This window comes from Squalius cephalus (assembly GCF_949319135.1).
Source record: "Squalius cephalus genome assembly, chromosome: 2".
Lineage (NCBI taxonomy): Eukaryota > Metazoa > Chordata > Actinopteri > Cypriniformes > Leuciscidae > Squalius > Squalius cephalus.
Genome location: NC_137123.1, coordinates 12,027,326 through 12,053,987, shown reverse-complemented (window position 1 = coordinate 12,053,987; position 26,662 = coordinate 12,027,326). Strand labels below are relative to the sequence as shown.

The following is a 26,662-nucleotide window of genomic DNA, read 5'->3' as shown; positions in this document are numbered from 1 at the left end:
CTTTATAATAAAACTATATAACTTGATAATGATTGTATATTGTTTCCTTACAACAAAGTATGTGTTTTGTTAACACTGTTACAAAAAAACACAAACTGATATAAAAAGCTAAGATTGCACAACCAAAAGAAACACTGATTCAACATCAGGTGTCTTCAATAATCAAACAATCATCACTCAATTAATCACTTAATTATCTCATTAACTCAAACACTGCTTCTGTGTTTCTTTGAATTACCATCGCTCAGTGTTCATAAGGGAAACTCCAGCAGAGTGTTCAATCAACACCGGGGAATTTACTGTGTGAAGTGACGTGAAGGATAAACCAGATCTGATTCATTACATCAGCATACAGACAAAAAGCAAAAAAAACTGTTTAGACTTACACAGAATAACAGAGATGAGAGGATGAGTTTTTATAAAACCTGAAATATGAAGAAAAAGTCAATAAAAAACACAAAGTCTGAGTCTGAGAAAACTACATTCATCATGTGTTCACAGTTCATAAGGTTTTTGGGGCGATGAGAGGCAACCTTTAAACACAAGAAGAATACTCACCTTTATGAAAGGAAGCCATTGTCAGTTTATTTCTGTTTATCCACAAACCAGTTCAGAGGACGAGTTTCCTTTACAGTTAGAGAATAAACAAATTAGCCATTGCACTGACGCATGACTTATAAAAAGCTGTTTCAAACACACATGTAAAACATTCCACAGCATTTGATTTTGGATTAGAGTTCAAATTGAGACTTTTAAAACCGTTATTGTCAAGCACAATGCAATAAAGGAAGAAACAACTTGATCAAGTTCTCATAGTTTATGAGGTGGCTATTGGCTAATTCGTACAAATGACCAACGCCTGACCCCGCCCCTAAACCTACCCCTCACTGGGGTTCAGACAAATCAGTGGTCCAATTAAATAATGCTCTGTGGTTTTCCTATAAATTCAGAATCTAAAGTGCTCTGGAGTTATTCATTAAGTTTTATCCTTAAAAAATTAGTAAGAGTCCTGACCTGGTCAAAGCCCAAATTTCTCAACTATAACCAGAGGTGGAAAGTCCAGGTTCAGAAAGTAAAAGTCCTCCTCAGTTTTTCGTTCCAATCACCTGGATTTGCTAATTCAGCAGGAGAGAGAACTAATTAGTGAAATCAGAAATCACAGCAAAAACTCCAGTGTTAAATGAACTCTCCTGGGAGTTTAATTTTCTCCAGACTCAAGAGTGTTAAAGTGTTCAAATATGAGTGTTAAATTAACACTCAAGAGTGCTAAAGTTAATGAGATAATTAAGTGATTCATTGAGTGATGATTGAGCATTATTGAAGACACCTGATGTTAACAAGCAGAATCACTGAAGGAGGAAACACTTTTTTAAAGACACCATTATGGAGATCAGTGTTTGATTTAGTTGGGCAGTTGACTTTCAAAAGTTTAACTTTAGATTTTGTTTGGCTGCTGTAACTGAATTATAATAGCCAGATGAACAAAAAGAAAAGGCTATCAGGTGGTGTTGGTTATATTTTAACATAATCATCATTTGACCCTGACTCACTGAACTCATTTAGAGCCTAATCTCTGACTTAAATGTATATTGTTGATTACAGCATCACTGTGATTCTACAGAATAAGATCCAGATTTTTCAATAGAATCCAAATGATTTCTTAAAAATTGTTTCTTTCAGGCACACACAGACATCGAGATTCATTGTATGAATCTCAACAATGGTGACAAAAAGAATATTCAATTAGGAAAAGGAAATTATTAAGGCCTTGTCCACACGGACACAGGTATTTTTATAACCGTGACTTTTTTTACGCGGTTCGGCCGGTCGTCCACACGGAAACGCAGTATCAGGTCACTAAAACCGAACATTTTTGAAAACCCCTGCCCGGGTGAGGATTTTCAGAAACGCCGGTTGCAGTTTAGTTTAGTTTAGTTTATTTATTTACAGGGGCGATGCACATTAATAAACATAAATGTAAACGTGCCAGAATTAGCCCAAAAGGCTATTTTTCATCTGTAGACCCTTGACAGAATGTTAAAAGGTCACCCTAAAAACAGAGACAGAGCATCACACATATACAGTACACATTATATATATAAAAAAAAAAAAAAAACATAACTTCACTATATCATCTCAACACACACAAACTTTTTCTTCAGTCAGTCGTGTCGGGTGATGATCACTGTATATCAGATTACAGTATGTCATGATATAATCTGATATACAGTGATCATGATGATGATATAGTGAATTTATCTGTCCATCATTCTAATGAGGAAATATGAAACCAAGTCCACTGTTTTCCTTCCTCAAATTCAAATACAACTTTTCTACACAATATGTGTAATTTCCTCAGTTCCCCCTTCTCCCTATTTTTCTCAGATCGACGCGACCCGGCATGGATAATCCCAACATTCCCAACAGTCTCGTCCATCTCTCAAACTCAGATTACTGACTCATGTCATACATATAAATTGTAAATTCTCTGATTATTTCACAGATATCTACAGTTAAGACTTTTGTATGTTACATTGTAAATAGATATGTTGCAAACGATGTCTTAATTTCATTTTTCATTTTCATGTATGTTACATTTTAAATAAATATGTTGCAAAAGATGTTTTATTTCCATTTTTCAGCTATTAATGACAAAACTGCAAAAACGTGTAGATTGATAGAAACACTAAAGCATTTAATTCTCATTTAAGTAAAGAGAGACTCACCTGATATGAGTTTCTTCACCCAACTAGACTGACTACACAGAAATATGTGTGTCAGAAGATTATATGACCGTTCTCCGTTCATCCAATGAGGAAAAAAACAAAACAGATTTTGTCAACCCTTCCTGCTAAAATTCAAATTAACATTCAAATTTGGACGAATTAATGAATTCAATGAATACAAAGATCACATTTCTAAAAACATGGTTGCTTTAAAGGAGATTAAAAAAATACTATTTACTATGAAATTACTGTTTTTTTTCGCTCTCCTTATCATCTTAGATCTTCATATTTGCCATAATGCATATTTTCGAAGTTGTGCTCAAAAAGTGGGTTTGCAACGACGACCAAAATTAATCATGAGTCTAGTAATTTTCATTAAAAAGAATGGTGATCATTAAAAATATTATGTATATTTTATTAAGAAAATTGTGGTTCAGTGTTTTATTGAAAATATTGAGAACATTTCACTAATAACACCAAGAGATGCATTTTCCTTTTTTTTTTTTTTTTTAAGGAAACATACACAATTTTAAGGCTTGAATTGAGGAACTGATAAACCTCATAAAATTAAGGAAAGGGGCTACCTATTTATTTTAAGAGAATTAGCTCATTTATTTGGTTTTATTTGGAGACACTATTTTATTTTGAAATCAAGCTTTAACTACTCAAAAATATTATGTGTAATATTGTTACCATAATTTTTTTAAGTAAATAGCAGTAACATTTTTTACAGTTCACATCCATCTTCAGTGTTTAAAGCCCAAGTTTGACCAAAGTGACCAAAATCATCATCAAACTGCTCTTCATTACAAACTACAGCATGTCTAATATTCATGACCGGTGTGAAGAGATGAATCCATTGTTTCTACATTGTAAAATTATCTCATAGTTTGAATAAGTCCACAGAGTCTGTTTATGGAAATATGGAATGCATGAATAGTTCTATAGAAACATACATTTCTTTATAAACAAATCAATCTCTCAAATGCTGAACACATTTTAAACCAGGTTTCCCAAACAAACTAGTACATGAAGTTCTTTTTGTCAATGATCTGATTTTAAACATGAACCACTTGAAGGCAAATTTTGGAAATCATACAGGTTTGGAATGACAAAAGGCTGAGTAAATTATACCAATTTTCTCTTTAATGTGCCTTTTGACAATGTTTTGAAAGCAGGAACCTTGGATTAGAGAAATAATCAGTGTTTCATCTCACTACTTTACATGTTGCATCTGTATCACATATCGTTAGCCTCAGCATAATTGCCTAAGTCATATTTCAATGGCAACTTATTTGAACATATTTCAAATTTCAACTTAGGCAATTATGCTATGAGGCTAACGATATGCAAATCCACCGCGGAGTAAAAGAGTCAACCCAAGTTAACCCTAATGTTAAACTTATACAAAAGTATTTTTATTACTATTATTATTTAACCATTTATTTGTTCAGCTAAGTTGATTCAACAGGGTAAAAAAAGCAACAAATACACAACAAAGCAACTAATTTTCCTTATTTTTCAGCAGCTCCGAGGAAAATTCATTTGCATTCAGTCTAGAATAACACACAGCCCTCACATACACAAACTGTGGCTTTTAACACTGTGCTTTCTTCGAACACTATTTACATAATTTCAGGAATATGCTGAACATTGTTTGTGTATCCTTTACAAGACAATAAAGGGTTGTGTTGTTAAGTTGAAAACCAGTATTCAAATGCTCCAATAAAGAAGAAAATGTTGTAGAAGCAGTACAAATGGAGTAAAACATCCAATTTCATAACAGAAAACAGATTTGAACATCTCACCATTTTAACCCCATACTGTTAGACCTTACCAGGTTTTTTTTTTTTTTTACAGTAAAATACTGGCAACACTGTTGTAATATACTGTTAATTGTACAGTTCTTTACTGTAATCTACAGTATGTTACTGTAAAAAATGCACTAAATTAAAACTCGAGTTAACTAATTTCACTTGCAGAAACCGACTGCCTTAAATTGACCAACTGTCATTTAAATATATTAACTAAAATTTATAATGCACTAATAACGTGAGCAAAGTATTACTGTGAACTTATTTAATTTGAGAACACTAAAAAAATAGAACTAAAACACTAAACACTAAAAACACTAAAATCCGCAATTATAGTTTTTTGGGTCACCATTGTGCTGAAGAGTAGAGCCTGTGCTTCAGTCCAGGAGAAGATCTACAAACATTGATGATTTGCTGCATGTGTCTTTATCTAACAGACAGTGACTGTGTAGTTGCTGGTCTAGTGGAATATTTTACTGTAAAAAAACTGGTACGGTCTAACAGTGTGATGTGCTGATATACAGTAATGGTTAATTGACACAACTGACTGCTTAACTAAGACAATATTGTTTTAAAAGCTATCTGCCCATTATTCTGATAGGAAATATGAGCTCAAGTCCACTGTTTCCGTATTAAATTAAAATGTGTATACAAATGTATTCATAACAATGGCTCACATTTCCAGTGTCTTTTGCATAGTCTATTTTTAGAGACCTTCCACACAGCATCATGTATAATTTCCTAAGGTTTTTGTTTATGTTGCATTTGTAAGAACTGTAACATCTATACTAGGCCTGCCCACTAGTTGACTAGAAGAGACTTTGTCGGCTTTGTCGATTTTATTAGGTTTTTTATTTAGTTAGTTAAATAAACGTGTCAGCATGCAAGAGCAAAGAAATAAACCAGAACTGAACCTTATCTGAGCCACAAAATCTGTGTATATTAAATATGGAGTCATCTCAGCTTTAATAAGCCTGTTAACAAGCAGAATCACTGAAGGAAAGAAGAGAACAGAAAAAAGAGACGAGCAGAAACACAACTACAACTGACTTCAGACACAGTCTTAGATGAAATCAACTGAAGAGAAAAGAAGACATTAAATCTGTGAAGATCTCTGCAGAGGAGGATTAAACAACTCCACAAACAGCATTACCAGCTTCACTTATTACTAACCAGACTGACTTTATTTCTGTCAGACGTCTACAAAAGTTCTTAATGAGAATTAAGTAACTGTTTCAAGTCAATTTAACATGAAGCAATCACATTTAAACCAGAAACCTGATACAATGGTGTTGAATCAACATAAATTGTTTAAATAAAGTGAACAGCATAATTTATTTATTTTATTTTTATTGTTTTTGACGTGCACTTGGAACTATATTATTGTAATTCTCTTCTTATTGATGCAGTGATGCAACTAGAAATCAGTTATTTGGTTTTAAAGGAAGAGAAGTAATAAATAATGACATAACTTATGACTACATCATTAATTAGTCTGTGTTTCATGTTGAACAATGATCTTGTAAACTTTGATTATTAACACTTATGTCTTAAACACCTAATGAAACATTTCAGTGGGTTTATATAATCCCTCTATATTTGTGACAATATCTTGCAGGTGATCATGCTCAAATCACACACAGACTTCAACATTCAGCATGCAAAACACAACAATGGTAACAATACTAAGTCACAAGGAAATTTAGTTACTAGAACTCTTGTGTAAGTGAACTATACTAACAAAGCATTTGTCAGTACAACATATTCCTATTTCACAAGTAATTCGGTTCTTGCATGCTTTTTTTAAAGTATATGTAACAGGTGTCTAAGAATTTAACAGTTAATTAATTAAATGAATTGCTGTTGGTGCAAATAGATTTATCAGAAGATTCTAAAATTCGTAAAGGAGGTAGCGGGTTGTGATGAGAAACAACAGACAACACAAGTTAAATACAAACTGGTATGTAATTTGATTTACAGTGGGAATTATAAACAGTAATTACAATATCAGGCAATAATACAAATCTCAAGCATGAAAATCTCCCCCTGAGAGTGCACTCTTCTTTTACCCCAAAAACATACACAAACAGGTGATTGAAATGACAAAAAGAAATAAAATAAAATGCAAATAATGGAGTGGTTTCTTTCTTTCTCTAAAAACACTTTGTTTTTTTCTCAACACGTCACAATTATCAATGGTTTAATCAAGCAAGGATCTCAATAATCAAATTTGGTTATGGGTAACCATACACCATAAAGAGTGTTCAGTGCTCTTCAAAAAAAAACACGGATCAGTTTCCTATCAGTCCCTGTATTTGTCAGTCAAAATCGACAGGGAACTTAATAGTCTCTAAATAGTAATTGTCTTGCTTAACAAGCAAGACTGGAGAATGAAAGAAATGATATTGTCCTCTTCTTTAAAGGGGGGGTACAATGGTGTTTCATGTATTCAGAGTTGTTTACAGTGTTAAAGAGATGGATTCTCATGCTTAACATGGCCAAAGTTTTTAAAAAATATTTTGGACGAATAACGGAGAATTTCTGTGCCGAAAATCTTACTTCCGGGTTGGTACAAGTTTCGGCTGGTTTTTTTTCGACCGTGGATCTAATGACGTAGACCAGAGTGGAACTCCTTATATGAGCATTTCTCCCGGAAAAGCTCGCCCGCGCACACGTCGACCAGAAGAGAGCGAGACCGCGCACATCAACACGCTTCAACAGGAAATCATCGGCAGCGCTGCATAGTGTCTCCAAAGTGTGTTTTTGAATGTGAGGGAAAGCTTACCATGTTCAGCTTCCCAAAGAACCCAGCGTTAGGAACAGTGGATGCAACGATGAATGTTTTATAAACAAAGCCCAGATCGACGGATTCTCTCTATGGCTCTGGCTTCGCCCACACGGCCCGCCTCCAGACGCTCGTTTTTTTCCGGAAAGACTCGGTACAGCTTATCTTTCTTTTATAAATATAATAAAACTAAAGACTTTTTGGAGATATGAAGGATGCAATACTACTCTATAGGTACTCAAGATTAACAGGAGATTGAGTGAAAATGAGCATTTCACCCCCCTTTTAAGAATCGTCCTTTCTCTATAGCAGATTCGGGTGGCTCGCCATCATACGTGAAATTTCAAGGGATGTCGCAGAAGATCACAATCCGTGGAACCAAGGAAAAAAATAGAAATACAGGGAAGAAGAAAAAACCTGGCCTGTTCACAGACCAGAGCACTCATTTAGTGATTTCAGAAATAATTTCACATCAAAGATCGAAACAATCAAAACAAACAATTAAACATACAAATATCATTTTTTCAAGAAATGATAAATTACACTAATTTACCTCTAGAACAATCGCATTTGATCTTTCTCACGCAGGCGCATGTGACCAATAATGGCGCCGGTGAACTGAAATGGAGGAATAACCTCGCGGTTCACTATGACCACACTTATAGTAATTTAGAATGAAATAGTAAAATTAAACAATAGAACATAGCAATATTGTTTCCACAAGAACTTTTAATCCTATATTAATCATTTACCTCTATATTTATCGTCTTTTGCTTTCACCCAGGCGCGTCTCACAGGCACGCACGGCCAGCAATGGCGTCAGTGAACGAGGAACACCCACGCGGTTCACTATACCCACAGACGGTTGAAATGCGACATGAAAATGGAATTAAGCATTGTTTGATCGAACAAATTAATATTTTTTCATAATTAATTAAATAAACAATTAAGTTTATACATGAACTTTTTCCATTTATAAGGTTATGCTGACTCACCGGAGTAAAATGTGACTCAATAACATTCACTCAGCTTCTCCATACACTTCACGATATGAAATGAATCAAATTAACGGGTGTTTCTACTTTTCTCTTAACTATAGAGCTGGTAAGTCCCGCCCCTTCCGCAAAACCCCGCTGGACCTCAAAGTTGAAAAACCGTCAATGCAAGTGAATGGGAGAAAATAATTATTTTCTGGTCCCGTTTGAATTGTGCCATGAATGTGAACATATGTTGTCTGTGAATTTTTTATATAACTTTTCGTGTAAAGAATGATACAATTTAGCGGGTAGAAGTTTGATACGGTTAGACTTTGTGTGAGAGCACTTTGTGGACTACAACTCTCGACGCGTTTGAAACGTCAACACCACTAGCACAAGGACTAGCTCACGGATCCCGCTAAACGTGGCTGTGTCTTTGGTGCACTTCACCCCCTTCTTTCAGGGAGAGGACAAAATCGTTGAAGTTGGTGAAAACCACGGGTAAGTCAACTTTATGGGGTGACGTCACATAGGCGACATGTAGTCTTTCTCGTTATGTCTTTTCCACAACTGCTAGCCGAAGAATCATACCATATACTGTCAAACTCGTAACATGAAAAGTTATATAAAAAATTCACAGACAACATATGTTCACATTCATGGCACAATTCAAACGGGACCAGAAAATAATTATTTTCTCCCATTCACTTGCATTGACGGTTTTTCAACTTTGAGGTCCAGCGGGGTTTTGCGGAAGGGGCGGGACTTACCAGCTCTATATAATGTTATCTTCGTTTACGGAGATCAACTCACGTCTTCTCTCCTCTACGTTCAGTTCTCTCTTTTCTCGTTACACAGACGCGCGCGCGTACACACACAGCGCGTGATGACGGAGCATTCTCATTGGTCAATCACAAATCAACTAATAATAATTTAAAACTTCAACAGTTTTACCTAAATCGCTTTTACACATCACTTTTAAACCTTTATTAAGGAAATTAGATGTTAATAAATTGTGAATAAATTACACTTGATCTCCTTTATTTAACCTGGGTTACATATAACTAATTAGATTTTACAGTTACAGTAAATTAATGCAATTAGTTTAGGTCAGTCCATGACTAAAACAATTTAATGTAATGGATTTTAATTAATTTCAACAGGAGATACACATCTACATCTATATATATATATATATATATATATATATATATGAAGAGTTCAGATGCAAAAGCCTCTAAGTGCCATCTGAAATTTTCTTCTAGAATGATCATTTTTATAAAGCTTGTATATTTAAGTTACATAATTTCACTTAAATGACAATTAATAGGTAGTTTGCATTTGCATTAAGTGAAATTATTGAACTTAAATGTACGAGCTTGATAAAAATTATCATTCTAGAAGAAAATTTCAGATGGCACTTAGAGGTTTTTGCATCTGAACTCTTCATATATATATATATATATACAGTGAGGAAAATAAGTATTTGAACACCCTGCTATTTTGCAAGTTCTCCCACTTAGAAATCATGGAGGGGTCTGAATTGTCATCGTAGGTGCATGTCCACTGTGAGAGACATAATCTAAAAAAAAAAAAATCCAGAAATCACAATGTATGATTTTTTAAACTATTTATTTGTATGATACAGCTGCAAATAAGTATTGAATAAGTGAATCTCAACAATGGTGACAATAATAAAGCCTATTGCAGCGGCTGCCACCAATCACAACTCATTAATGGCTCCCATCATGCATTGCGGTATGAATAAATTATGATCTGAATTGTCTATGTCAGTGGTTCCCAAACCTGTCCTGGAGGACCACCAACACTGCACGTTTTCTTTATCTCCCTGATCAAATACACCTGATTCAACTCATCAGCTCATTAACCCATGTGATAATGAGCTGATGAGTTGAATCAGGTGTGCTTGATTAGTGAGACAAAGAAAACGTGCAGTGTTGGTGGTCCTCCAGGACAGGTTTGGGAACCACTGGTCTATGTAATTTACTTTTCTTAATTGAATATTCTGTTCGTCACCATTGTTGAGATGCATTGACTGAATCTTGACGTCTGTGTGTGCCTAAAAGAAAGATTTAAAAAAAAAAAAAAACTTTTAAGAAATCCTTTATATTATATCTAAAATTCTGGATATTTATGCAGAATCACAGTTATGCTGTAATCAACAACATAAATCAAAAACATACTTCAAATGACGATTATCATAATATAACCAACACCATCAGATCTCTTTTTTTCTTTGTTCATCTGGCAGTTATGACTCAGAAACAGCAGCCAAACAAAATCTAAAGTTAATAATATAAGGGACAAAAGCCCAACTAAAGCAAACAATGATCGCCATAACGGTGGCTTACAATTTGAGATTTTCTCCTTCAGTGATTCTGCTTGTTAACATCAGGTGTCTTCAATAATGATCAATCATCACTCAATTAATCACTTAATTATCTCATTAACTTTAACACTCTTGAGTGTGGACTCATATACACTCCCAGGAGTGTTAATTTAACACTGCACTGTTAGACCTTACCGGGTTTTTTTACAGTAAAATACTGGCAACACTGTTTCCAGTAATTTATTTTTTTATTTAAGTTTATTTGAATAGGGACAAGTATGTTACATAAACTCATGTTACATACTACAACATTTTAGCCAAAGCTAATTCTCAATGTTCGTCCCTAATGGGCCTTTACATAAAATCAAACAATACACTGGTAAAATAAACATAATAATAATACAGTGTAACACACTAATGCAATGAACGGTCAGTGGTCGCAATTCTGACCACTAATTAAAGAGTCTTTAAGTTTATATTTGAAGAGAACCCAGTTTGACACTCCTTTCAGTTCAGTGGTTAAACAATTCCAGGCTTTAGTGCCTTGTACAGAGAAAGCTGATTGTCCAAATGAAGTTTTACATTTCGGGATCTGACAGTTCCGGTTCTGAGCTCCTCTAGTCCTTGAACCCACAGCGCTAAGAGAAACTATGCATTCACTCAAGACCTGTGGGGCTTGCTGATTTAAACATTTATGCATCAGCTTCAACAGAGAAAATTTTATAAAATTTGCAAAAGATAAAATATTTAAATTCTTCAGACTAACACAATGATGTGCCCTAATGGGTTTCCTATCTAAGACTTTAACCGCTCTGTTATAAATCATTTGAAGTGGCTTAACTGTAGATACAGTAGCTTGTGACCATGAGCAGATGCAGTAACTCATATGCGAGAAGATCATGGCGTGCATGAAAGTGTGAGCAGCATGGAACGGCAGGTAATCCCTGATCAATCTGAATGTATAAAGATTTGCTTTGACTACTCGACAGATTTTTTTTATATGACTGTCAAATTGAAGATGAGAGTCTAGTACAAGGCCCAGGTATTTGACCTCTGATACCTGTTGGATCTTATGCCCCATTATTCGTAAATTTAGTTCTTCTGATATGGACTTGAATCTTGAGGCAAAGCAAACAGACAAAGTCTTTTTAAAATTCAATGTTAGACCTGCATTTTGAAACCACACCGCCACAGTTTGCAGGTGTTTTGCCATTTCATCAGAAACTGCATTCACATTTTTCCCACGCACATAAAGATCCAAAAAGTATGTATTACAAAAATGAGTTTCAAAAACACACTTATTGTGTTCAAGCAAGTCTTTTTCATGCTACATCGGCAGTTTGTTTAATAATTCACAGAGTTTGTAGGACACTTGTAAAGTGTGTGTATTTCATGTTATGTCCATAACGCTGATAAAATGTATTCATAGTGTGTGTCTGTGTGTGTGTGTGTGTGTGTGTGTCTGTGCGTGTATGTATGCGTGCGTACATGTGTGTGCGCGTGTGTGTTTGTGTGTGTGTGTCTGTGCATGTGGATTTGTATGTGTATGTATGGGTGTGTGTCTGTGCGTGTGGATGTCAGTGTGTGTGCATGCTTGCGTTTGTTTGTATTCCTGCATGTGTGTGTGTGACAGTATCATCCTAATGGGCCCGGGGACCAAACGAAATTTTTCCGTAAAAGTCTAGTGGGGCTACATGCCCACCAAATTTCATGTTCCCCGGTGTTTCGGTGTCCCTGGTATCGTTGACGAAAAATTCAATAGATGACGGGAAAAAAAAACAAAACTTTGACAATCCCTACGCTAGCGGCGGTCATAATAATGCAATATTGGTCTTCATATATTTTTCAGTATATTCATATTAGGGCTGGGCGATATATCGCACGATATTGTTATGCGCATCTCGTCAGTAAAGCCGGTTCCTTGATTAGTAGTAAATCGCCATCACCTGCTTTCAGATGGAGCGGCATTTACTACAAAGAGCCGTAGTTAACTGACAAGCTGAGCCATATCGCATCAATATCGCGGACGTATCGCCAGCGATAATTAATGCGATATGGCTCAGCTTGTCAGTTAACTACGGCTCTTTGTACACAGCAAAAACTCCAGTGTTAATTTAACACTCCTGGGAGTGTAAATGAACACTCAAGAGTGTTGAAGTTAATGAGATAATTAAGTGATTAATTTAGTGATGATTGAACATTATTGAAGACACCTGATGTTAACAAGCAGAATCACTGAAGGAGAAAATCTCAAATTGTAAGTTACCATTGTGGTGATGGGTGTTTGTTTTAGTTGGGCTCTTGACCCTTATATGTTTACTTTAGACTTTGTTTGGCTGCTGTATCTGAGTTATATACTGTGAATCTGCATAAATGCCCAGAATTTTTGATATAATATAAAGGATTTCTTAAAAGTTGTTTAAAAAAAAAATCATTCTTTTAGGCACACACAGATGTCAAGATTCAGTCTATGCATCTCAACAATGGTGACGAGCAGAATATTCAATTAGGAAAAGTAAATTACATAGACAATTCAGATCATAATTTATTCATACCGCAATGCATGATGGGAGCCATTAATGAGTTGTGATTGGTGGCAGCCACTGCAACATGCTTTATTATTGTCACCATTGTTGAGATTCACAGGCTGATTATTGATGTTTGTGTTTCTAAATAAATTCATTTGAAAGTCTTTTGATCAGCACAATATTTATTAAATATTTTGGATTATAAGTAAAGTACTGATAATCATAGGCTGAAGAATCACAGAGCTGCTGCTAACAAGTTGAACCAAACTATCTCAATAAGTTTCATTTTTCAGATCACAGCATGATTATGTCAAAACACAACCAACACTATAAGATAACACTTTACTTTGTTCATTTAACTGTTATAAATCAATAACAGCAGTCAAACAACAGTAAAAATTAAAGTAAACGTAATGGTCTAGAGCCCAACTAAAGCAAATACCCATCACCTTAATGGTAACTTACAATCTGAGATTTTCTCCTTCAGTGATTCTGCTTGCTAACATCAGGTGTCTTCAATAATGCTCAATAATCACTTAATTAATCTCTTAATTATCTCATTAACTTTAACACTCTTGAGTGTGGACTCATATACACTCACAGCCCCAGGAGTGTTAATTTAACACCGCTCCATCTGAAAGCAGGTGATGGTGATTTACTAGTAATCAAGGGAACCGGCTTTACTGATGAGACACGCATAACAATATCGCGCGATATATCGCCCAGCCCTAATTCATATTAATCATAAATACCAGGGCCGGAGTGGGGCCACTTTTCAGCCCGGGAGTTTCAGGCCCAAGACCGGCCCACTTTTTCCATGGTGGAATTCCAAATTAGCACTTTTTCTAAATTGGATAAATGAAGCAACAGTTCAGCTCGTACTATTGTGTAGTTTGAATTAATACCATGGGTTAACAAATAATGTAAAGGTTAAATAATAATTCACTTAGACTTTATAAGAAGCAATTGTGACATTATTTCACACAATTCTGACTTTATATTTCGCAATTCTGACTTTATAATGCGACTTTTTATCACAATTCTGACTCTATATCTTGCAGTTCTGACTTTATAAGCAACTGCAACTTTATTTCACGCAGTTCTGACTTTATAAGCAACTGCAACTTTATTTCACGCAGTTCTGACTTTATATCTTGCAATTCTGACTTTATAAGAAGCAATTGCGACTTTATTTCACACAATTCTGACTGTATATCTATACAATGAATTAAAATTTTAAACTTTGTCTGGTCATAAGTAGGAATTTTACAGAAACATAATAGCCTAATTCATAGCATTCATAACAAGGTAGGCTATTTAAATTTAAAGCCAAATTGTGTTACTTGTGTTTCATTTTTATTTTTTTAATATGAAATTTCTAAGCCTGTGTCTAAATAAAGTTGTAGTTTGTGTTAAATTGTAGAAATTTGTAGTAATTTCTCTCTCTTTTTCTCTTTCTCTTGTTCACAGCAGGAGTTTGAATGATTGAAATAATGTTTCAGGAACATCACACTAACCTTTAAATAACATTTTGGACATTTGATAAATGTATAAATTAACATTTTTTTATGTTCCCAGAATCAACACTGGATATTTGGAGAAAGTTCTTGTAACTAAACTCTGTTTGCTGGGAAGCTTTGTGGTTTATTATAAAATAATAATGTATTTAAACAACGCTGACACACGAGCAAGACATACGATAATGACCCTGAGAAATCACTGTATGGATTAACAAATCAATATGTTGCTGTTGTATTTTCTACAGTAAAGTACTGGCAACAACAGCTGACGTTTTTTAATTATAGTGGTTCAGTAAATATTTCATTCTTCTGACACACACACACATCTATCCAATGGTACAGAGCAGAGTTTCCCAAAAGCATCGTAAGCCTAAGTTGATCATAGAGACCATTGGTGTTGTTCGGTGCTTCTGGGAAGTGCAGCCCTGATCTGTATCCTACATACATTAGAAAACACTCAGAAAATAAGCCAATAGAGACACAGTGTGTAACATTACCAGGTGAGATGGTCACTGTTGTGACAGTTGTAGGGCTGGTGTTAATGCTGCCAGTGTCTGAAAGTTTGGATGAATAGTGATTAATGAACAGAGACACAAATATCATGAGTGTGTAGAAAGAGCTCATGTGAATATAATTACCTGCACAGTATGCTGAACAGTCCACAGTTGGACTAACTAGCTCATAGACATAATAATCGTCTGGACAGGCTTTGACTTTAATAGGAAAAGACCCGTAAGCGCAGCAGTAACTCCCATCATCACCGCAGACATCTCGAGTGACGACTCCATCTGTTACTGTTGGGTGTCCACCACGTATCCACAGTGGGATATCAGTGCCACAGCTGTCCTGAGCAACACACGTGTCTGGGATATGAGCACTAGTGTTGTTAATGAAGAGACGATACCAGCCGCTCCAGGAGACAGACGTGTCACAGTTTATGACTGAAGAATGTGTATTATTGATGGATCTCCATGGATTGTCCAGCACAGTGTAGTTGTAGCAGGGGTCTGCAGAGAGATTAACTTATGGAAATATATTAAGAAATTAACTGAATAATTTTCTGAAAAATTAGAAACTAGAAAGTTTCTGAAAAATGTTTTATTACAAAATGTACCCAAAAGTGCAGCTTTAGACATTACTTTTATTCTTCTTCTTCTTTTGCTCATTCGGGACGATTCATTTCTATCCACAATATTTTTTCAAATGCATTTATAGTATTATTTAAACATCAACACGTTACATACCAGTATAATCATGTACATATTATTATTATTACTATTTTTTAAGATTTTATTTCCATTTTCTTGGTCTAAAAATGACCGTTTCAAAATTACATTGCCAGGTTTTCAGCAGATTTTATTCTTCTTCTTCTTTAATATTAAAGTAACAATCTGACATTCAGTTTCCTCAATATTTCATATGCAAGTAATGAAAAAAAAAAAACAAAAAAAACAAATTAAACTAAATGATTTGACTAAAACAGCAGTATTTTATTACGCAGCGTGTGAAGTGTTTTATTCTAGTAGTGTCCTCAGCAACACTGTATCAGTGGTTTGATCGGGTCTGACTCTAAACTAGCACTATTGAGAGAGAGACAGAGATCTGTCGTTCACTCAGTGACAGTCAGTGTTTGAGCTGAGAAGAGATCAGACACGAGGTGCTCAGAAAAGTGTCACTAAAGCTCAGGATGGACAGATTCGACACATGCGCACTACGACTGCACCAGTCCTATAGAGGGCAGTGTAGTCGTGACTCGTGTCAGCTACAGGACCTCTGCTCTGAAGGACAAAGAAGAAGAAAAGGTGTGTGTTCCACTTCTGAAGATACACAACCTCAAAGCGACTGCTCATGTTCCACTGTGTGTGTGTGTGTGTGTGTGTGTGTGCTCTCCACTGTGTGTGTGTGTGTGTGTGTGTGTGTGTGTGCTCTTTCCGCTGTGTGTGTGTGTGTGTGTGTGTGTGTGTGTGTGTGTGTGTGTGTGTGTGTGCTTTGCTTTCCACAGTTTGTGTGTGTATGTGCTGTGCTCTCCACGGTGTGTCTGTGTGTGTGTGTGTGTGTGTGTGTGTGTGCTGTGTGTGTGTGTGTGTGTGTGTGTGCTGCTCTGCTGTGTGTGTGTGTGTGTGTGTGTGTGTGTGTGTGTGTGTGTGTGTGTTTGCTCTCCACTGTGTGTGTGCTGTGCTCTCTGCTGTGTGTGTGTGTCCTCTCTGCTGTGTGTGTGTGTCCTCTCTGCTGTGCTCTTCGCGGTGTGTGTAAAAGCAAAGTCTGCTTAAAAATGTGCTCTGGAAAGTTTCTCTGGACTTGTTTCTGTTTGCAAATCTTCTGTGCTTTAACATGGTGTGTGTAGCAGTGCTGGGCAACGCTGGTAAATGACGCTCTCCTCTCGTTCACTCGTCCTCTCCCTGCTTTCTGCTCACATGCTCTGATAATAATAGCGCTGTAGCACTACTCTATTTTGAGAAGCGTTTAAAAAATCTGTTCAATCTGATTCTGTTCAGAACTGAATGAAGAATAAGATATTCATATTTAATATTTTAATATAGGCCTATTTCCTGTCCAATTTTGTGTGTTACTTTATTTCATTGGCTATATCTACAGGTTCACAGCTTATATCTACTGACAGTTATGCTTCAGTAAAACCTTTTTTTTAAGGTTGTTTGAAATCAGTTATAATCAGTATTCTTAAATAATTTATTTCATTTCAACATTTCAACCAGTTATTGTTTCCACATGAAGTACATATTCTAAGTTGAAATGACAAAACATTTGTTCAGTTTACATTACCTATTTCAGTCGTCACCGGTGAGACAGTTGAAAAGGCCAAGTACAGTCTTAAGACATCTAAAAAATAATTATGAATACAAATGAATCAACATGTTTAGGACACAATAAAATATAAATAAACATATATAAATATAAGCTTGTACTTAAAATAATAGTTCACCCAAAAATAAAAATTCTGTCATCTTGACTTTTTCTTTCATAGAATATTGTATTTTCTATCCTATAAATTATTATTATTCTCACACATCTTTTCCTACGGTGGCCGAGAGAGCTCAACGCGCTGCAAATGAAGAAAACACATGCAAACAGAAAAAAACGCATGCAAACAGAAAAAAACGCATGCAAACAGAAAAAAACCCACCAGCGAATAAGAAAACATCTTCATCAGTTTTACAACTCACGTGCGTCCCAATACTCACAACACAACCAAATACGGAAACGCGCTGCAATTACAGAAACGCGCTGCAAAAGTTCACAACAAAACCAAATACAGAAACGCGCTGCAAATAGAACAGAACACAACGGAAATGTTTCCGGGGAACCCAATAAGTGACGGACGGACGGCTCGCGAGCTTTACCAGAGAGACGCGGGCTCTGGCTTTACCTATGCCCTACTCTCTTAAAAGGGCAGACGGCAGAGCCCTTGAATTGGGCACTTTTGAGGGAGCGGGGCACTTGTGTGCCATTATGTTGATGAAGGGAGCAACGAAAGACAACGTAATTTCCTCATTATTTTCACCTGGGATGTTCCCATGACAACGCAGCGCGTGTCCACAGCTGAATAGCTGTTCTTACCAGAAATATAGTATTAATGCTGTTAACATAACTGTTGCAAATAAATATACATTTTATACAACAAAGTTTTTAAAATATGTGTTATATCTTTGTGTGAGTGTCTCAACTTTAAAACTTGCCGTCTCATATTTGGACCTATAGCTACATTCTAACATTTCTTATGAAACTTATTATAACATAACATGACAAAATGTGTTCAATGTAACTGATGTATAGATTAATGTCTTTTCCTCGTTCTTTTTCTCTATCTTTTTATTTTATTTTTTTATTTTAGTCTTCAGCTCATTGTTCTTTTTAGTATTCTTATGACATTGAACATATCGCAAATACATTTTGTATATTGTATACAAAGTTGTATGTCATAAACGTGTCATCTTTGAATGTTTTGCAAAAAAAATAAAATAATAATAATAAAAGTAGACAGCTGTAAGCACGTCCTAGCCGTCCGTCCGTCACTTATTGGGTTCCCCGGAAACATTTCCGTTGTGTTCTGTCCTATTTGCAGCGCGTTTCTGTATTTGGTTTTGTTGTGAACTTTTGCAGCGCGTTTCTGTAATTGCAGCGCGTTTCCGTATTTGGTTGTGTTGTGAGTATTGGGACGCACGTGAGTTGTAAAACTGATGAAGATGTTTTCTTATTCGGTTAAAGGTTTTTTTTCTATTTGCATGTGTTTTTTTCTGTTTGCATGTGTTTTTTTCTGTTTGCATGCGTTTTTTTCTGTTTGCATGTGTTTTCTTCATTTGCAGCGCGTTGAGCTCTCTCGGCCACCGTATTTTCCACATAATGAAACTCTCAAGCCTTTTCTGTCAAAAAAAGCACCATTGCAGCTCTACAGTATCTATATGAAATATGATGTGTGTGTCATATTCCAAATCCTCTGAAGTCAAACAGCAGCTTTATGTGAAGAGCAGAATGAAATGAAAGAAGTGGTTGTTGTTTAGAGTGGTTTCTCTACACAGATAAATCAATCACATTGTAGTTGTATCAATATAAATTATTGCATGAATGACCAAATGATTCAGGAATTCTAGGTTTCAACAGAAAGAAAAGTAATTTCTGCCAAATGGATCCTAACATGCAAAAAAGCATGTGAGTGACTTGCAGAGGTGTTCTTGACCCCAAGTTCTTGACCACTATTTCAAGGACAATTAGGAAGACAACAAATGAAGAGCTTTTATGTAACTCAAATATTACACATTTTTTCCACAAATAGGCCTATTAAAAAAAAAGGCCCCAGTTCTGCCCAGTTTCATGTGGAGTATTTGGAGATTTTATTTCTCCTGAATTACCGTGCCATAGACTACACGTCCACTAATGACGCGTCCGATATGCAAACAAATGACTCCTTTGTACCGTTCACTTTAATGAATGGTTAAAACAACTGATCTGTCCAACACTGAGCTCACCTCTCAGAGGAGTGAAGAGGAAGATCAGAGGAGAGGAATAGCAAAGGAAGAGCAGAGGAGAGGAAGAGCTGATGAGAGGAAGAGCAGAGGAGAGGAAGAGCAAAGGAAGAGCAGAGAAGAGGAAGAGCAAAGGAGAGGAAAAGCAGAGGAGAGGAAGAGCAAAGGAGAGGAAAAGCAGAGGAGAGGAAGAGCAAAGGAGAGGAAAAGCAGAGGAGAGGAAGAGCAGAGTAAGAGCAGAGGAGAGGAAGAGCAGAGGAGAGGAAGAGCAAAGGAGAGGAAAAGCAGAGGAGAGGAAGAGCAAAGGAAGAGCAGAGGAGAGGAAGAGCAAAGGAAGAGCAGAGAAGAGGAAGAGCAAAGGAGAGGAAAAGCAGAGGAGAGGAAGAGCAAAGGAGAGGAAAAGCAGAGGAGAGGAAGAGCAGAGTAAGAGCAGAGGAGAGGAAGAGCAGAGGAGAGGAAGAGCAAAGGAGAGGAAAAGCAGAGGAGAGGAAGAGCAAAGGAAGAGCAGAGGAGAGGAAGAGCAAAGGAAGAGCAGAGGAGAGGAAGAGCAGAGGAGAGGAAGAGCAGAGGAGAGGAAGAGCAGAGAAGAGGAAGAGCAAAGGAGAGGAAACGCAGAGGAGAGGAAGAGCAGAGGAATATCAGAGGAGAGGAAGAGCAGAGGAACAGGGGAGGAAGAGCAGAGGAGAGGAACAGGAGAGGAATATCAGAGGAACAGGAGAGGAAGAGCAGAGGAACAGGGGAGGAAGAGCAAAGGAGAGGAAGAGGAGAGGAGAGGAAGAGCAGAAGACAGGAACAGGAGAGGAAGATCAGAGGAACAGGAGAGGAAGATCAGAGGAACAGGAGAGGAAGAGCAGAGGAGAGGAAGAGGAGAGGAAGATCAGAGGAACAGGAGAGGAAGAGCAGAGGAGAGGAAGAGGAGAGGAAGATCAGAGGAACAGGAGAGGAAGAGCAGAGGAGAGGAAGAGCAGAAGAGAGAAACAGGAGAGGAAGATCAGAGGAACAGGAGAGGAAGAGCAGAGGAGAGGAAGAGGAGAGGAGAGGAAGAGGAGAGGAAGATCAGAGGAACAGGAGAGGAATATCAGAGGAGAGAAGAGGAAGAGCAATGGAAAAGGAGAGATCTGGGCGCGGGGGGGGGGGGGGGGGGGCATCTAAGATGATCTTGTACTTAATTATCTCATTAACTCTAACACTGGTTCGGTGTTTCTTTGAACACTCTGCTGGAGTTTTCCTTATAAACACTGAGAGATGGTAATTCAACACCGGGGAATTTACTGTGTGAAGTGATGTGAAGTTTAGACTTACACAGAATAGCAGAGATGAGAGGATGAGGTTTTATAAAACCTGAAATATGAAGAAAAAGTCAATAAAAACAACTGAAATTGTATTGGATTGAGTCTGAGAAAACTACATTCATCATGTGTTCACAGTTCATAAGGTTTTTGAGGCGATGAGAGCCAACCTTTAAACACAAGAAGAATACTCACCTTTATGTAAGGAAACCATTGTCAGTTTATTTCTGTTTATCCACAAACCAGTTCAGAGGACGAGTTTCCTTTACAGATAGAGAATAAACAAATTAGCCATTGCACTGACGCATGACTTATAAAAAGCTGTTTTCTCTTTGTTTCAAACACACGTGTAAAATATTCCACATCATTTGATTTTGGATCAGAATTCAAATTTAGACTTTTAAAACTGTTATTGTCAAGCACAATGCAATAAAGGATGAAACAACACTCTAAAAAGAGATGTGTTAAAAAACAACACACAGCATGTGTTAATGGTATTTTGACACATGTTGTGTAGATTTTTAACACAGAATGTGTGTTAAAATGTAACTGGATAGAATAGCGCTGGGTGGAGGGCAGTTTGTGTTTATGAAAAAAATTAGGTATTAGGTATATTTAATATGGTATTCCATAAAATTCTCTAATATAAATAAAGCAATACATTCAAATAAATAAATAAAATCTTAATTCATAAAAAAGTAAAGATTAACGGGTGTTTTTTGGCAGCTAATCACATCATGCTTCTTTTTCAATGTCTTTTTCAAATGCTGCTTTCACTTGTTATTAATAACCAGATTAACTTTATTTCTGTCAGACTCTACAGGAGCTCTTATTGAGAATTAACAGGTTTTGGTGTTGACGATTCATTGAATGTTTCATTTAAAGTCACCAGAATCGTGATTAGTGTCAGCTTTATTTGGGCTCTTGACCCTTGACTCTTTTAAATTAATTTTCTCTGTTATCTGTATCTCTGTATTCATTTTGCACCTTAGAAGCAGCAGGAATAACCGTGAGAAAAATATGATCATTTGTTAACATTATCATCATGTAGTTGTTAACATCATCATGTAGTTGTTAACTTCAGCATGAGTTTAATATCTAAAAGATGACTTCAATGTTTAAGCAAAGTTAGCATATTGCAATTTGTTTTTAAATACATTCTTCATACAGGATATTGCAATCTATGGTATCAAACATAAATACTTAGGACCATGTGATATTTCAGTTTTTCTTTTTTAATAAATGTGCAAAAATGTCAACAATTCTGTGTTTTTTCTGTCAATATGGGGTGCTGTGTGTACAATAATGAAGAAAAAAAAAAAGAACTTAAATGATTTAAGCAAATGGCTGCAATATAAAAAAGAGTGAAAAATTTAAGGGAGTCTGAATACTGTCCGTACCCACTGTACATCAAGAATCAGCACATGAATCACAACAGTGGTGACAAACGAAAAGCTTAATGCTGCAATGCATGCTGGGTGCTACCCAGAGGTGGGAAATCCAGGGGCCAAAGTATAGAAGTCCTGCCATATGTTTATTCCACCCATAAAGTCAGTCATCTGATTTCACTAATTAGTTCTCTCTCCTGCTGAATTAGCAAATCCAGGTGATTGGAACAAAATACTGAGGAGGACTTTTACTTTCTGAACCTGGACTTTACACCTCTGCATAGCAATGCCACATGTCAGCCAAGAGTAAAGAAATAAACCAGAACTGGACCTTATCTGAGCCAAAATAATCTGTGTATATTAAATATGGAGTAATTTCAGCCACAGCCTCAGATGAAATCAACTGAAGAGAAAAGAAGACATTAAATCTGTGAAGATCTCAGCAGAGGAGGATTAAACAACTCCACAAACAGCATTACCAGCTTCACTTATTACTAACCAGACTGACTTTATTTCTGGCAGACGTCTACAGAAGTTTTATTGAGAATTACCAGAGGTTTAACTCTAATGTGTTTCATTTGAAATCACCATAAGAGTGATTAGTGTTTCTCCGCCCAAGCAGCAGTGCTTCACCCTCTGAGAAAATAGTTCCCAGTATTTAAACGTTTAAAAAAATGTCTGTGTCTCATATGACCTTGTTATTTGTACACACTGTGACTATACAAATCACAACATGTAAACAGGAAAATGTTGGCGTTATTTTGGCGTTATTTATCCCTTATTGGGATTAGTATGCTAGCTGTAGCCATTTACATCCAGTATTTGAGCTAAGCTAGGCTAGCGGTGGGTGCGTCAAACAGAGTTACAGAACGCACAGAGATGAAAAAGGTATGTATGGACTTATCTAACTCTGGGGGATACGGTGAATAAGCTAAAGTCCCAAAAAGTCGAAGTGTTCCTTTAATATTTTATTTTATTTCTGCTGTTTTTATGTGACTTTTAGTAGCTTGTTCTCTAATGTTCAGAGTTGATCTGTTTATCTGAATATTCTGTTTGTCACCATTGCTGAGATTCATACACTGATTCTTGATGTCTGTGTGTGCCTGAGTGAAAGGTTTTGTTTAGATTTAGATTTAAATTTAAGATAATTCTAGTTCAGTGATTAGGCTCAAAATGATGATTTTGTTAAAACATTACCATCACCTTTTCATTTTGTTTATTTGGCTGTTATAACTCAGTTACAGCAGCTAAACAAAATCTAATTGTGTTAATAATCTAAGGGTCATGTACGGTGTCCTGCTCAACATGCTGCAACGGAAGAAAAAACATGCAAATTAGAAAAAAACACCTGCAAATTAAGAAAACATCTTCATCAGTTTCACAACACATGCGTGCTCCAAATACTCACACCACAAGAAAATACAGAAACACTGCAAAAGTTCACAACACAAGCAAATACAGACAGTTTTTACAAGATTTTTTTTTAAACAAAAAATAAGCAGAAAAGATTTGTCAGATGATGTGGCTCCCTCACCTGGCCAAAGAGAGAAAACACACCTGTGTGTAAAACTCATAGGCTACTGTGTGGAAAGTTAACAGAAACAAAACTAAAAACATAATATGAAGATTAAAGTAAGAGTAAGCAAGTCATTTTAATTATTAAAATACTAAAATGTCACCTGGATCATGAGGGAATCTTTCGGGGAGGCACATATTGTATGTAAATTAATATTGACCAGCAGGTTTGATTTTTTTTATATATGAGAGAAATCAGGTTGGGACATTTTTTGCCATTGAGATGAGTGGGGAAAAGTGTCGCAATCAAAATAAATTCACCCAAATTATGCTCCTGTACACAAATGACACCCTTTTGCCATCTTAAATATCTTATATCCTTGATAATTAAAGACGCGTTTAATCGCTGCAATCACCAACGGAACAAACCCCATAGTGTCATCTTCAGACTGTGAGCAGCATTATACATGAATAGCCATCAATGGAGAGCCCCATTCAATCTTGTATCCACTTACCTGTGTGAAGATTAACTCCGTCCTTCGTTTAAGATCCGTCATTAGCCTACTGCATTTTATCTTTGTTTTGAATAAACGCGCAAGTTTCTCTTCACTTCGCCTGTTGTGGTTTGATGACGCACTAATGTGATACTGAAAGCTGATTGGCTTTGAATGGTGACCACTGATAATGATTGGTTATACCTGTGGAAGGAGGCATATTTCATTTTAGTTTCCCCCTCCCTGAGTCTTTTTCTGTCTCATTGTGGAGACGATGTGTCATTTGAATATCCGTTGTTAACAGTTTATTAATCAGAGTCCTTATGAGTCCTTATGCTCTCCTCAACAAAAACACACACCATTGGCCAAATACACACGTGCCTTCACACACCACAAACACATTTTTTTAACTAGAACTTTCCAGCTTTGTAATGTTATTTTATGTTTTGCTCAAATGATGCAACAATAAAAATTACATTGAGCTGGTGCATTTAAGTCCATAGTCATAAAAAGCAGTATGAACATAATTACTTCTTGAAATTCATCTCAGAATGACCTGTTTGAACTTGCTTTAAATTTAAAGCAGCAGAAACAAAGAAAAGAGTCTGAAAAAGTGCCAAAGTTGTACCTTTAGCTTGTCATTGATTTCATACTAATTTCGAGTGACTGTTAACAATATTAATGAACAACTTAAAAAATGAAAAGATCACACATAAGTTTACTGGTAGATGTTTCCCTAATCCTCTGATTTTTATATTGTAATTTCTTTCATGTTGCGCAAACAATTATTTATTTTTTTTTAATTTTTTTGTATAACATATCTTTATTGAATTTATATATTTTATACATTGTGAAAATATCTTAATCAAATATTATTCAATAATATATAAATACAAATATACAGGCATATGACGATTTATATCATACAATCCTCATAATCATTAAACTTATATTTCATAACTTCACACATCCAGAGCCTCTTCAATATCTCCGTCTTTAACAAAGTCCAAAACACCTCCTAGATATCATAAAATTATATATTTTTTCCTTATTTTTCCTTAAGTTATTCAAGAGCTAAGCTATTAAAGGGATACTTCACTGATTAGCATTAAGCTTTGTATCAGTAGAAACCCGGTAGTATTTTCGAATGACCGTGCTTCCCTCCCTCATGTGCCCCTGAGACGAGAGATTTCTGTATTGTGTGTCTGGAAAATCATTTAGCATCATCGGAGGCTTTATTGTCCAGAGGCGAGAGACTACAGCCAGTAGGAGGAGCTCGTTCCGCATGTCTTCAACCCGCCTATAGGGGGATCTCATGATAAAACGGCGTCTTTTCAGTTTCGAGTCGACTAGGAGCCTAGTTGTATCATTTCTCCCGATACTGCCCTCTGTAACCGGTAGGTGTGGCTTGCGAAGCAAGTGCATTCTGGGAGTTGTTGTCTTTCATCCACATGAGCCAAAATACATTTTCTGGCTTTTCTCAGTCTAGAAGGCACCAACTTCTAAAATAATTTCACATTTCTACTAAATAAATTACCCAATTTAAATAGACATTCATCTTTCCAGTGGTGAAATGTCCCTTTAAGTTTTTCAACCATAGTCCACGGTTAGGAGAGCTAGTATTCTTCCAACGCGTCTGGCTTGTAGTAGACATCCAACTTTCTTTCTTTAATAGATAAATAATATTTGTCTGTGTGTAGATACTCAGTATACAGGGTTTACAGGGTTTGGAGAGGAAGTCAATTGAGAAATATTTTGAGTCACCCCACCCCAAAACTTTTGCACCTCCTTGCAGTCCCACACACAATGAAAGAAATGTACCTTGAAGCTTATTGCATGCACAACATAGGTCAGGGTTATGAGGGTTATACAAGTTCTCATTATCCAGTTTTACTGTAAGAGTCTCTCTGTAGGTTGTCTACGCATCACCAGCACTTTCTATTCCCTGCAGAAACTTTTCCGTATCAGCCGCGTCTTCAAACTCACGGGTCTGCCCATCAGTTGTCAGACGCAGCTTGGCAGGGTAAACTATCCCATAGTTAATGTTCAGGGATCTCAGTTGTTGCTTAACCCCATCAAAACACCTCCTTTGACGGTGAAGCTCTGCTGATAAATCAGGGAATATCCTGACCTCTTGCTCACCCTACATGATCTTGCCTTTAGCCCTGGTAGCTCGCTTCACTCAGAATTTATCTTGAAAGTTCAATAACTTCATGATCTGCACTCTTGGAGGAGATGCTGGATGGGATTGTGTCCGAGCAGTTAGTGTGCTCTCGTGATGATGGGAGGAGTCGGGA

General features: G+C 36.3%; 2 protein-coding genes across 2 annotated transcripts in view; both read right to left on the bottom strand.

Annotated features, from left to right (window-relative positions):
• LOC307154735 (adhesion G protein-coupled receptor E3-like) overlaps positions 1–2,773 on the bottom strand; it is a gene marked incomplete at its 3' end in the record, with an annotated part of 34,213 nt that extends 31,440 nt beyond the window's left edge. Inside the window, exons 1-3 of the mRNA XM_079864821.1 lie at positions 2,727–2,773; positions 559–626; positions 387–425 (exon numbers count right to left, since the gene is read on the bottom strand). Coding sequence (XP_079720947.1) covers positions 387–425; positions 559–577 — 58 coding nt within the window. The 5' untranslated portion in view covers positions 578–626; positions 2,727–2,773. The remainder of the gene's footprint in view (positions 1–386; positions 426–558; positions 627–2,726) is intronic.
• Positions 1–21,008, bottom strand: part of LOC307149157 (putative adhesion G protein-coupled receptor E4P) — a gene marked incomplete at its 3' end in the record, with an annotated part of 269,548 nt that extends 248,540 nt beyond the window's left edge. The window contains exons 1-2 of the mRNA XM_079855295.1: positions 20,982–21,008; positions 17,482–17,538 (exon numbers count right to left, since the gene is read on the bottom strand). The remainder of the gene's footprint in view (positions 1–17,481; positions 17,539–20,981) is intronic.
• Between the last annotated feature and the right edge of the window lie 5,654 nt (positions 21,009–26,662).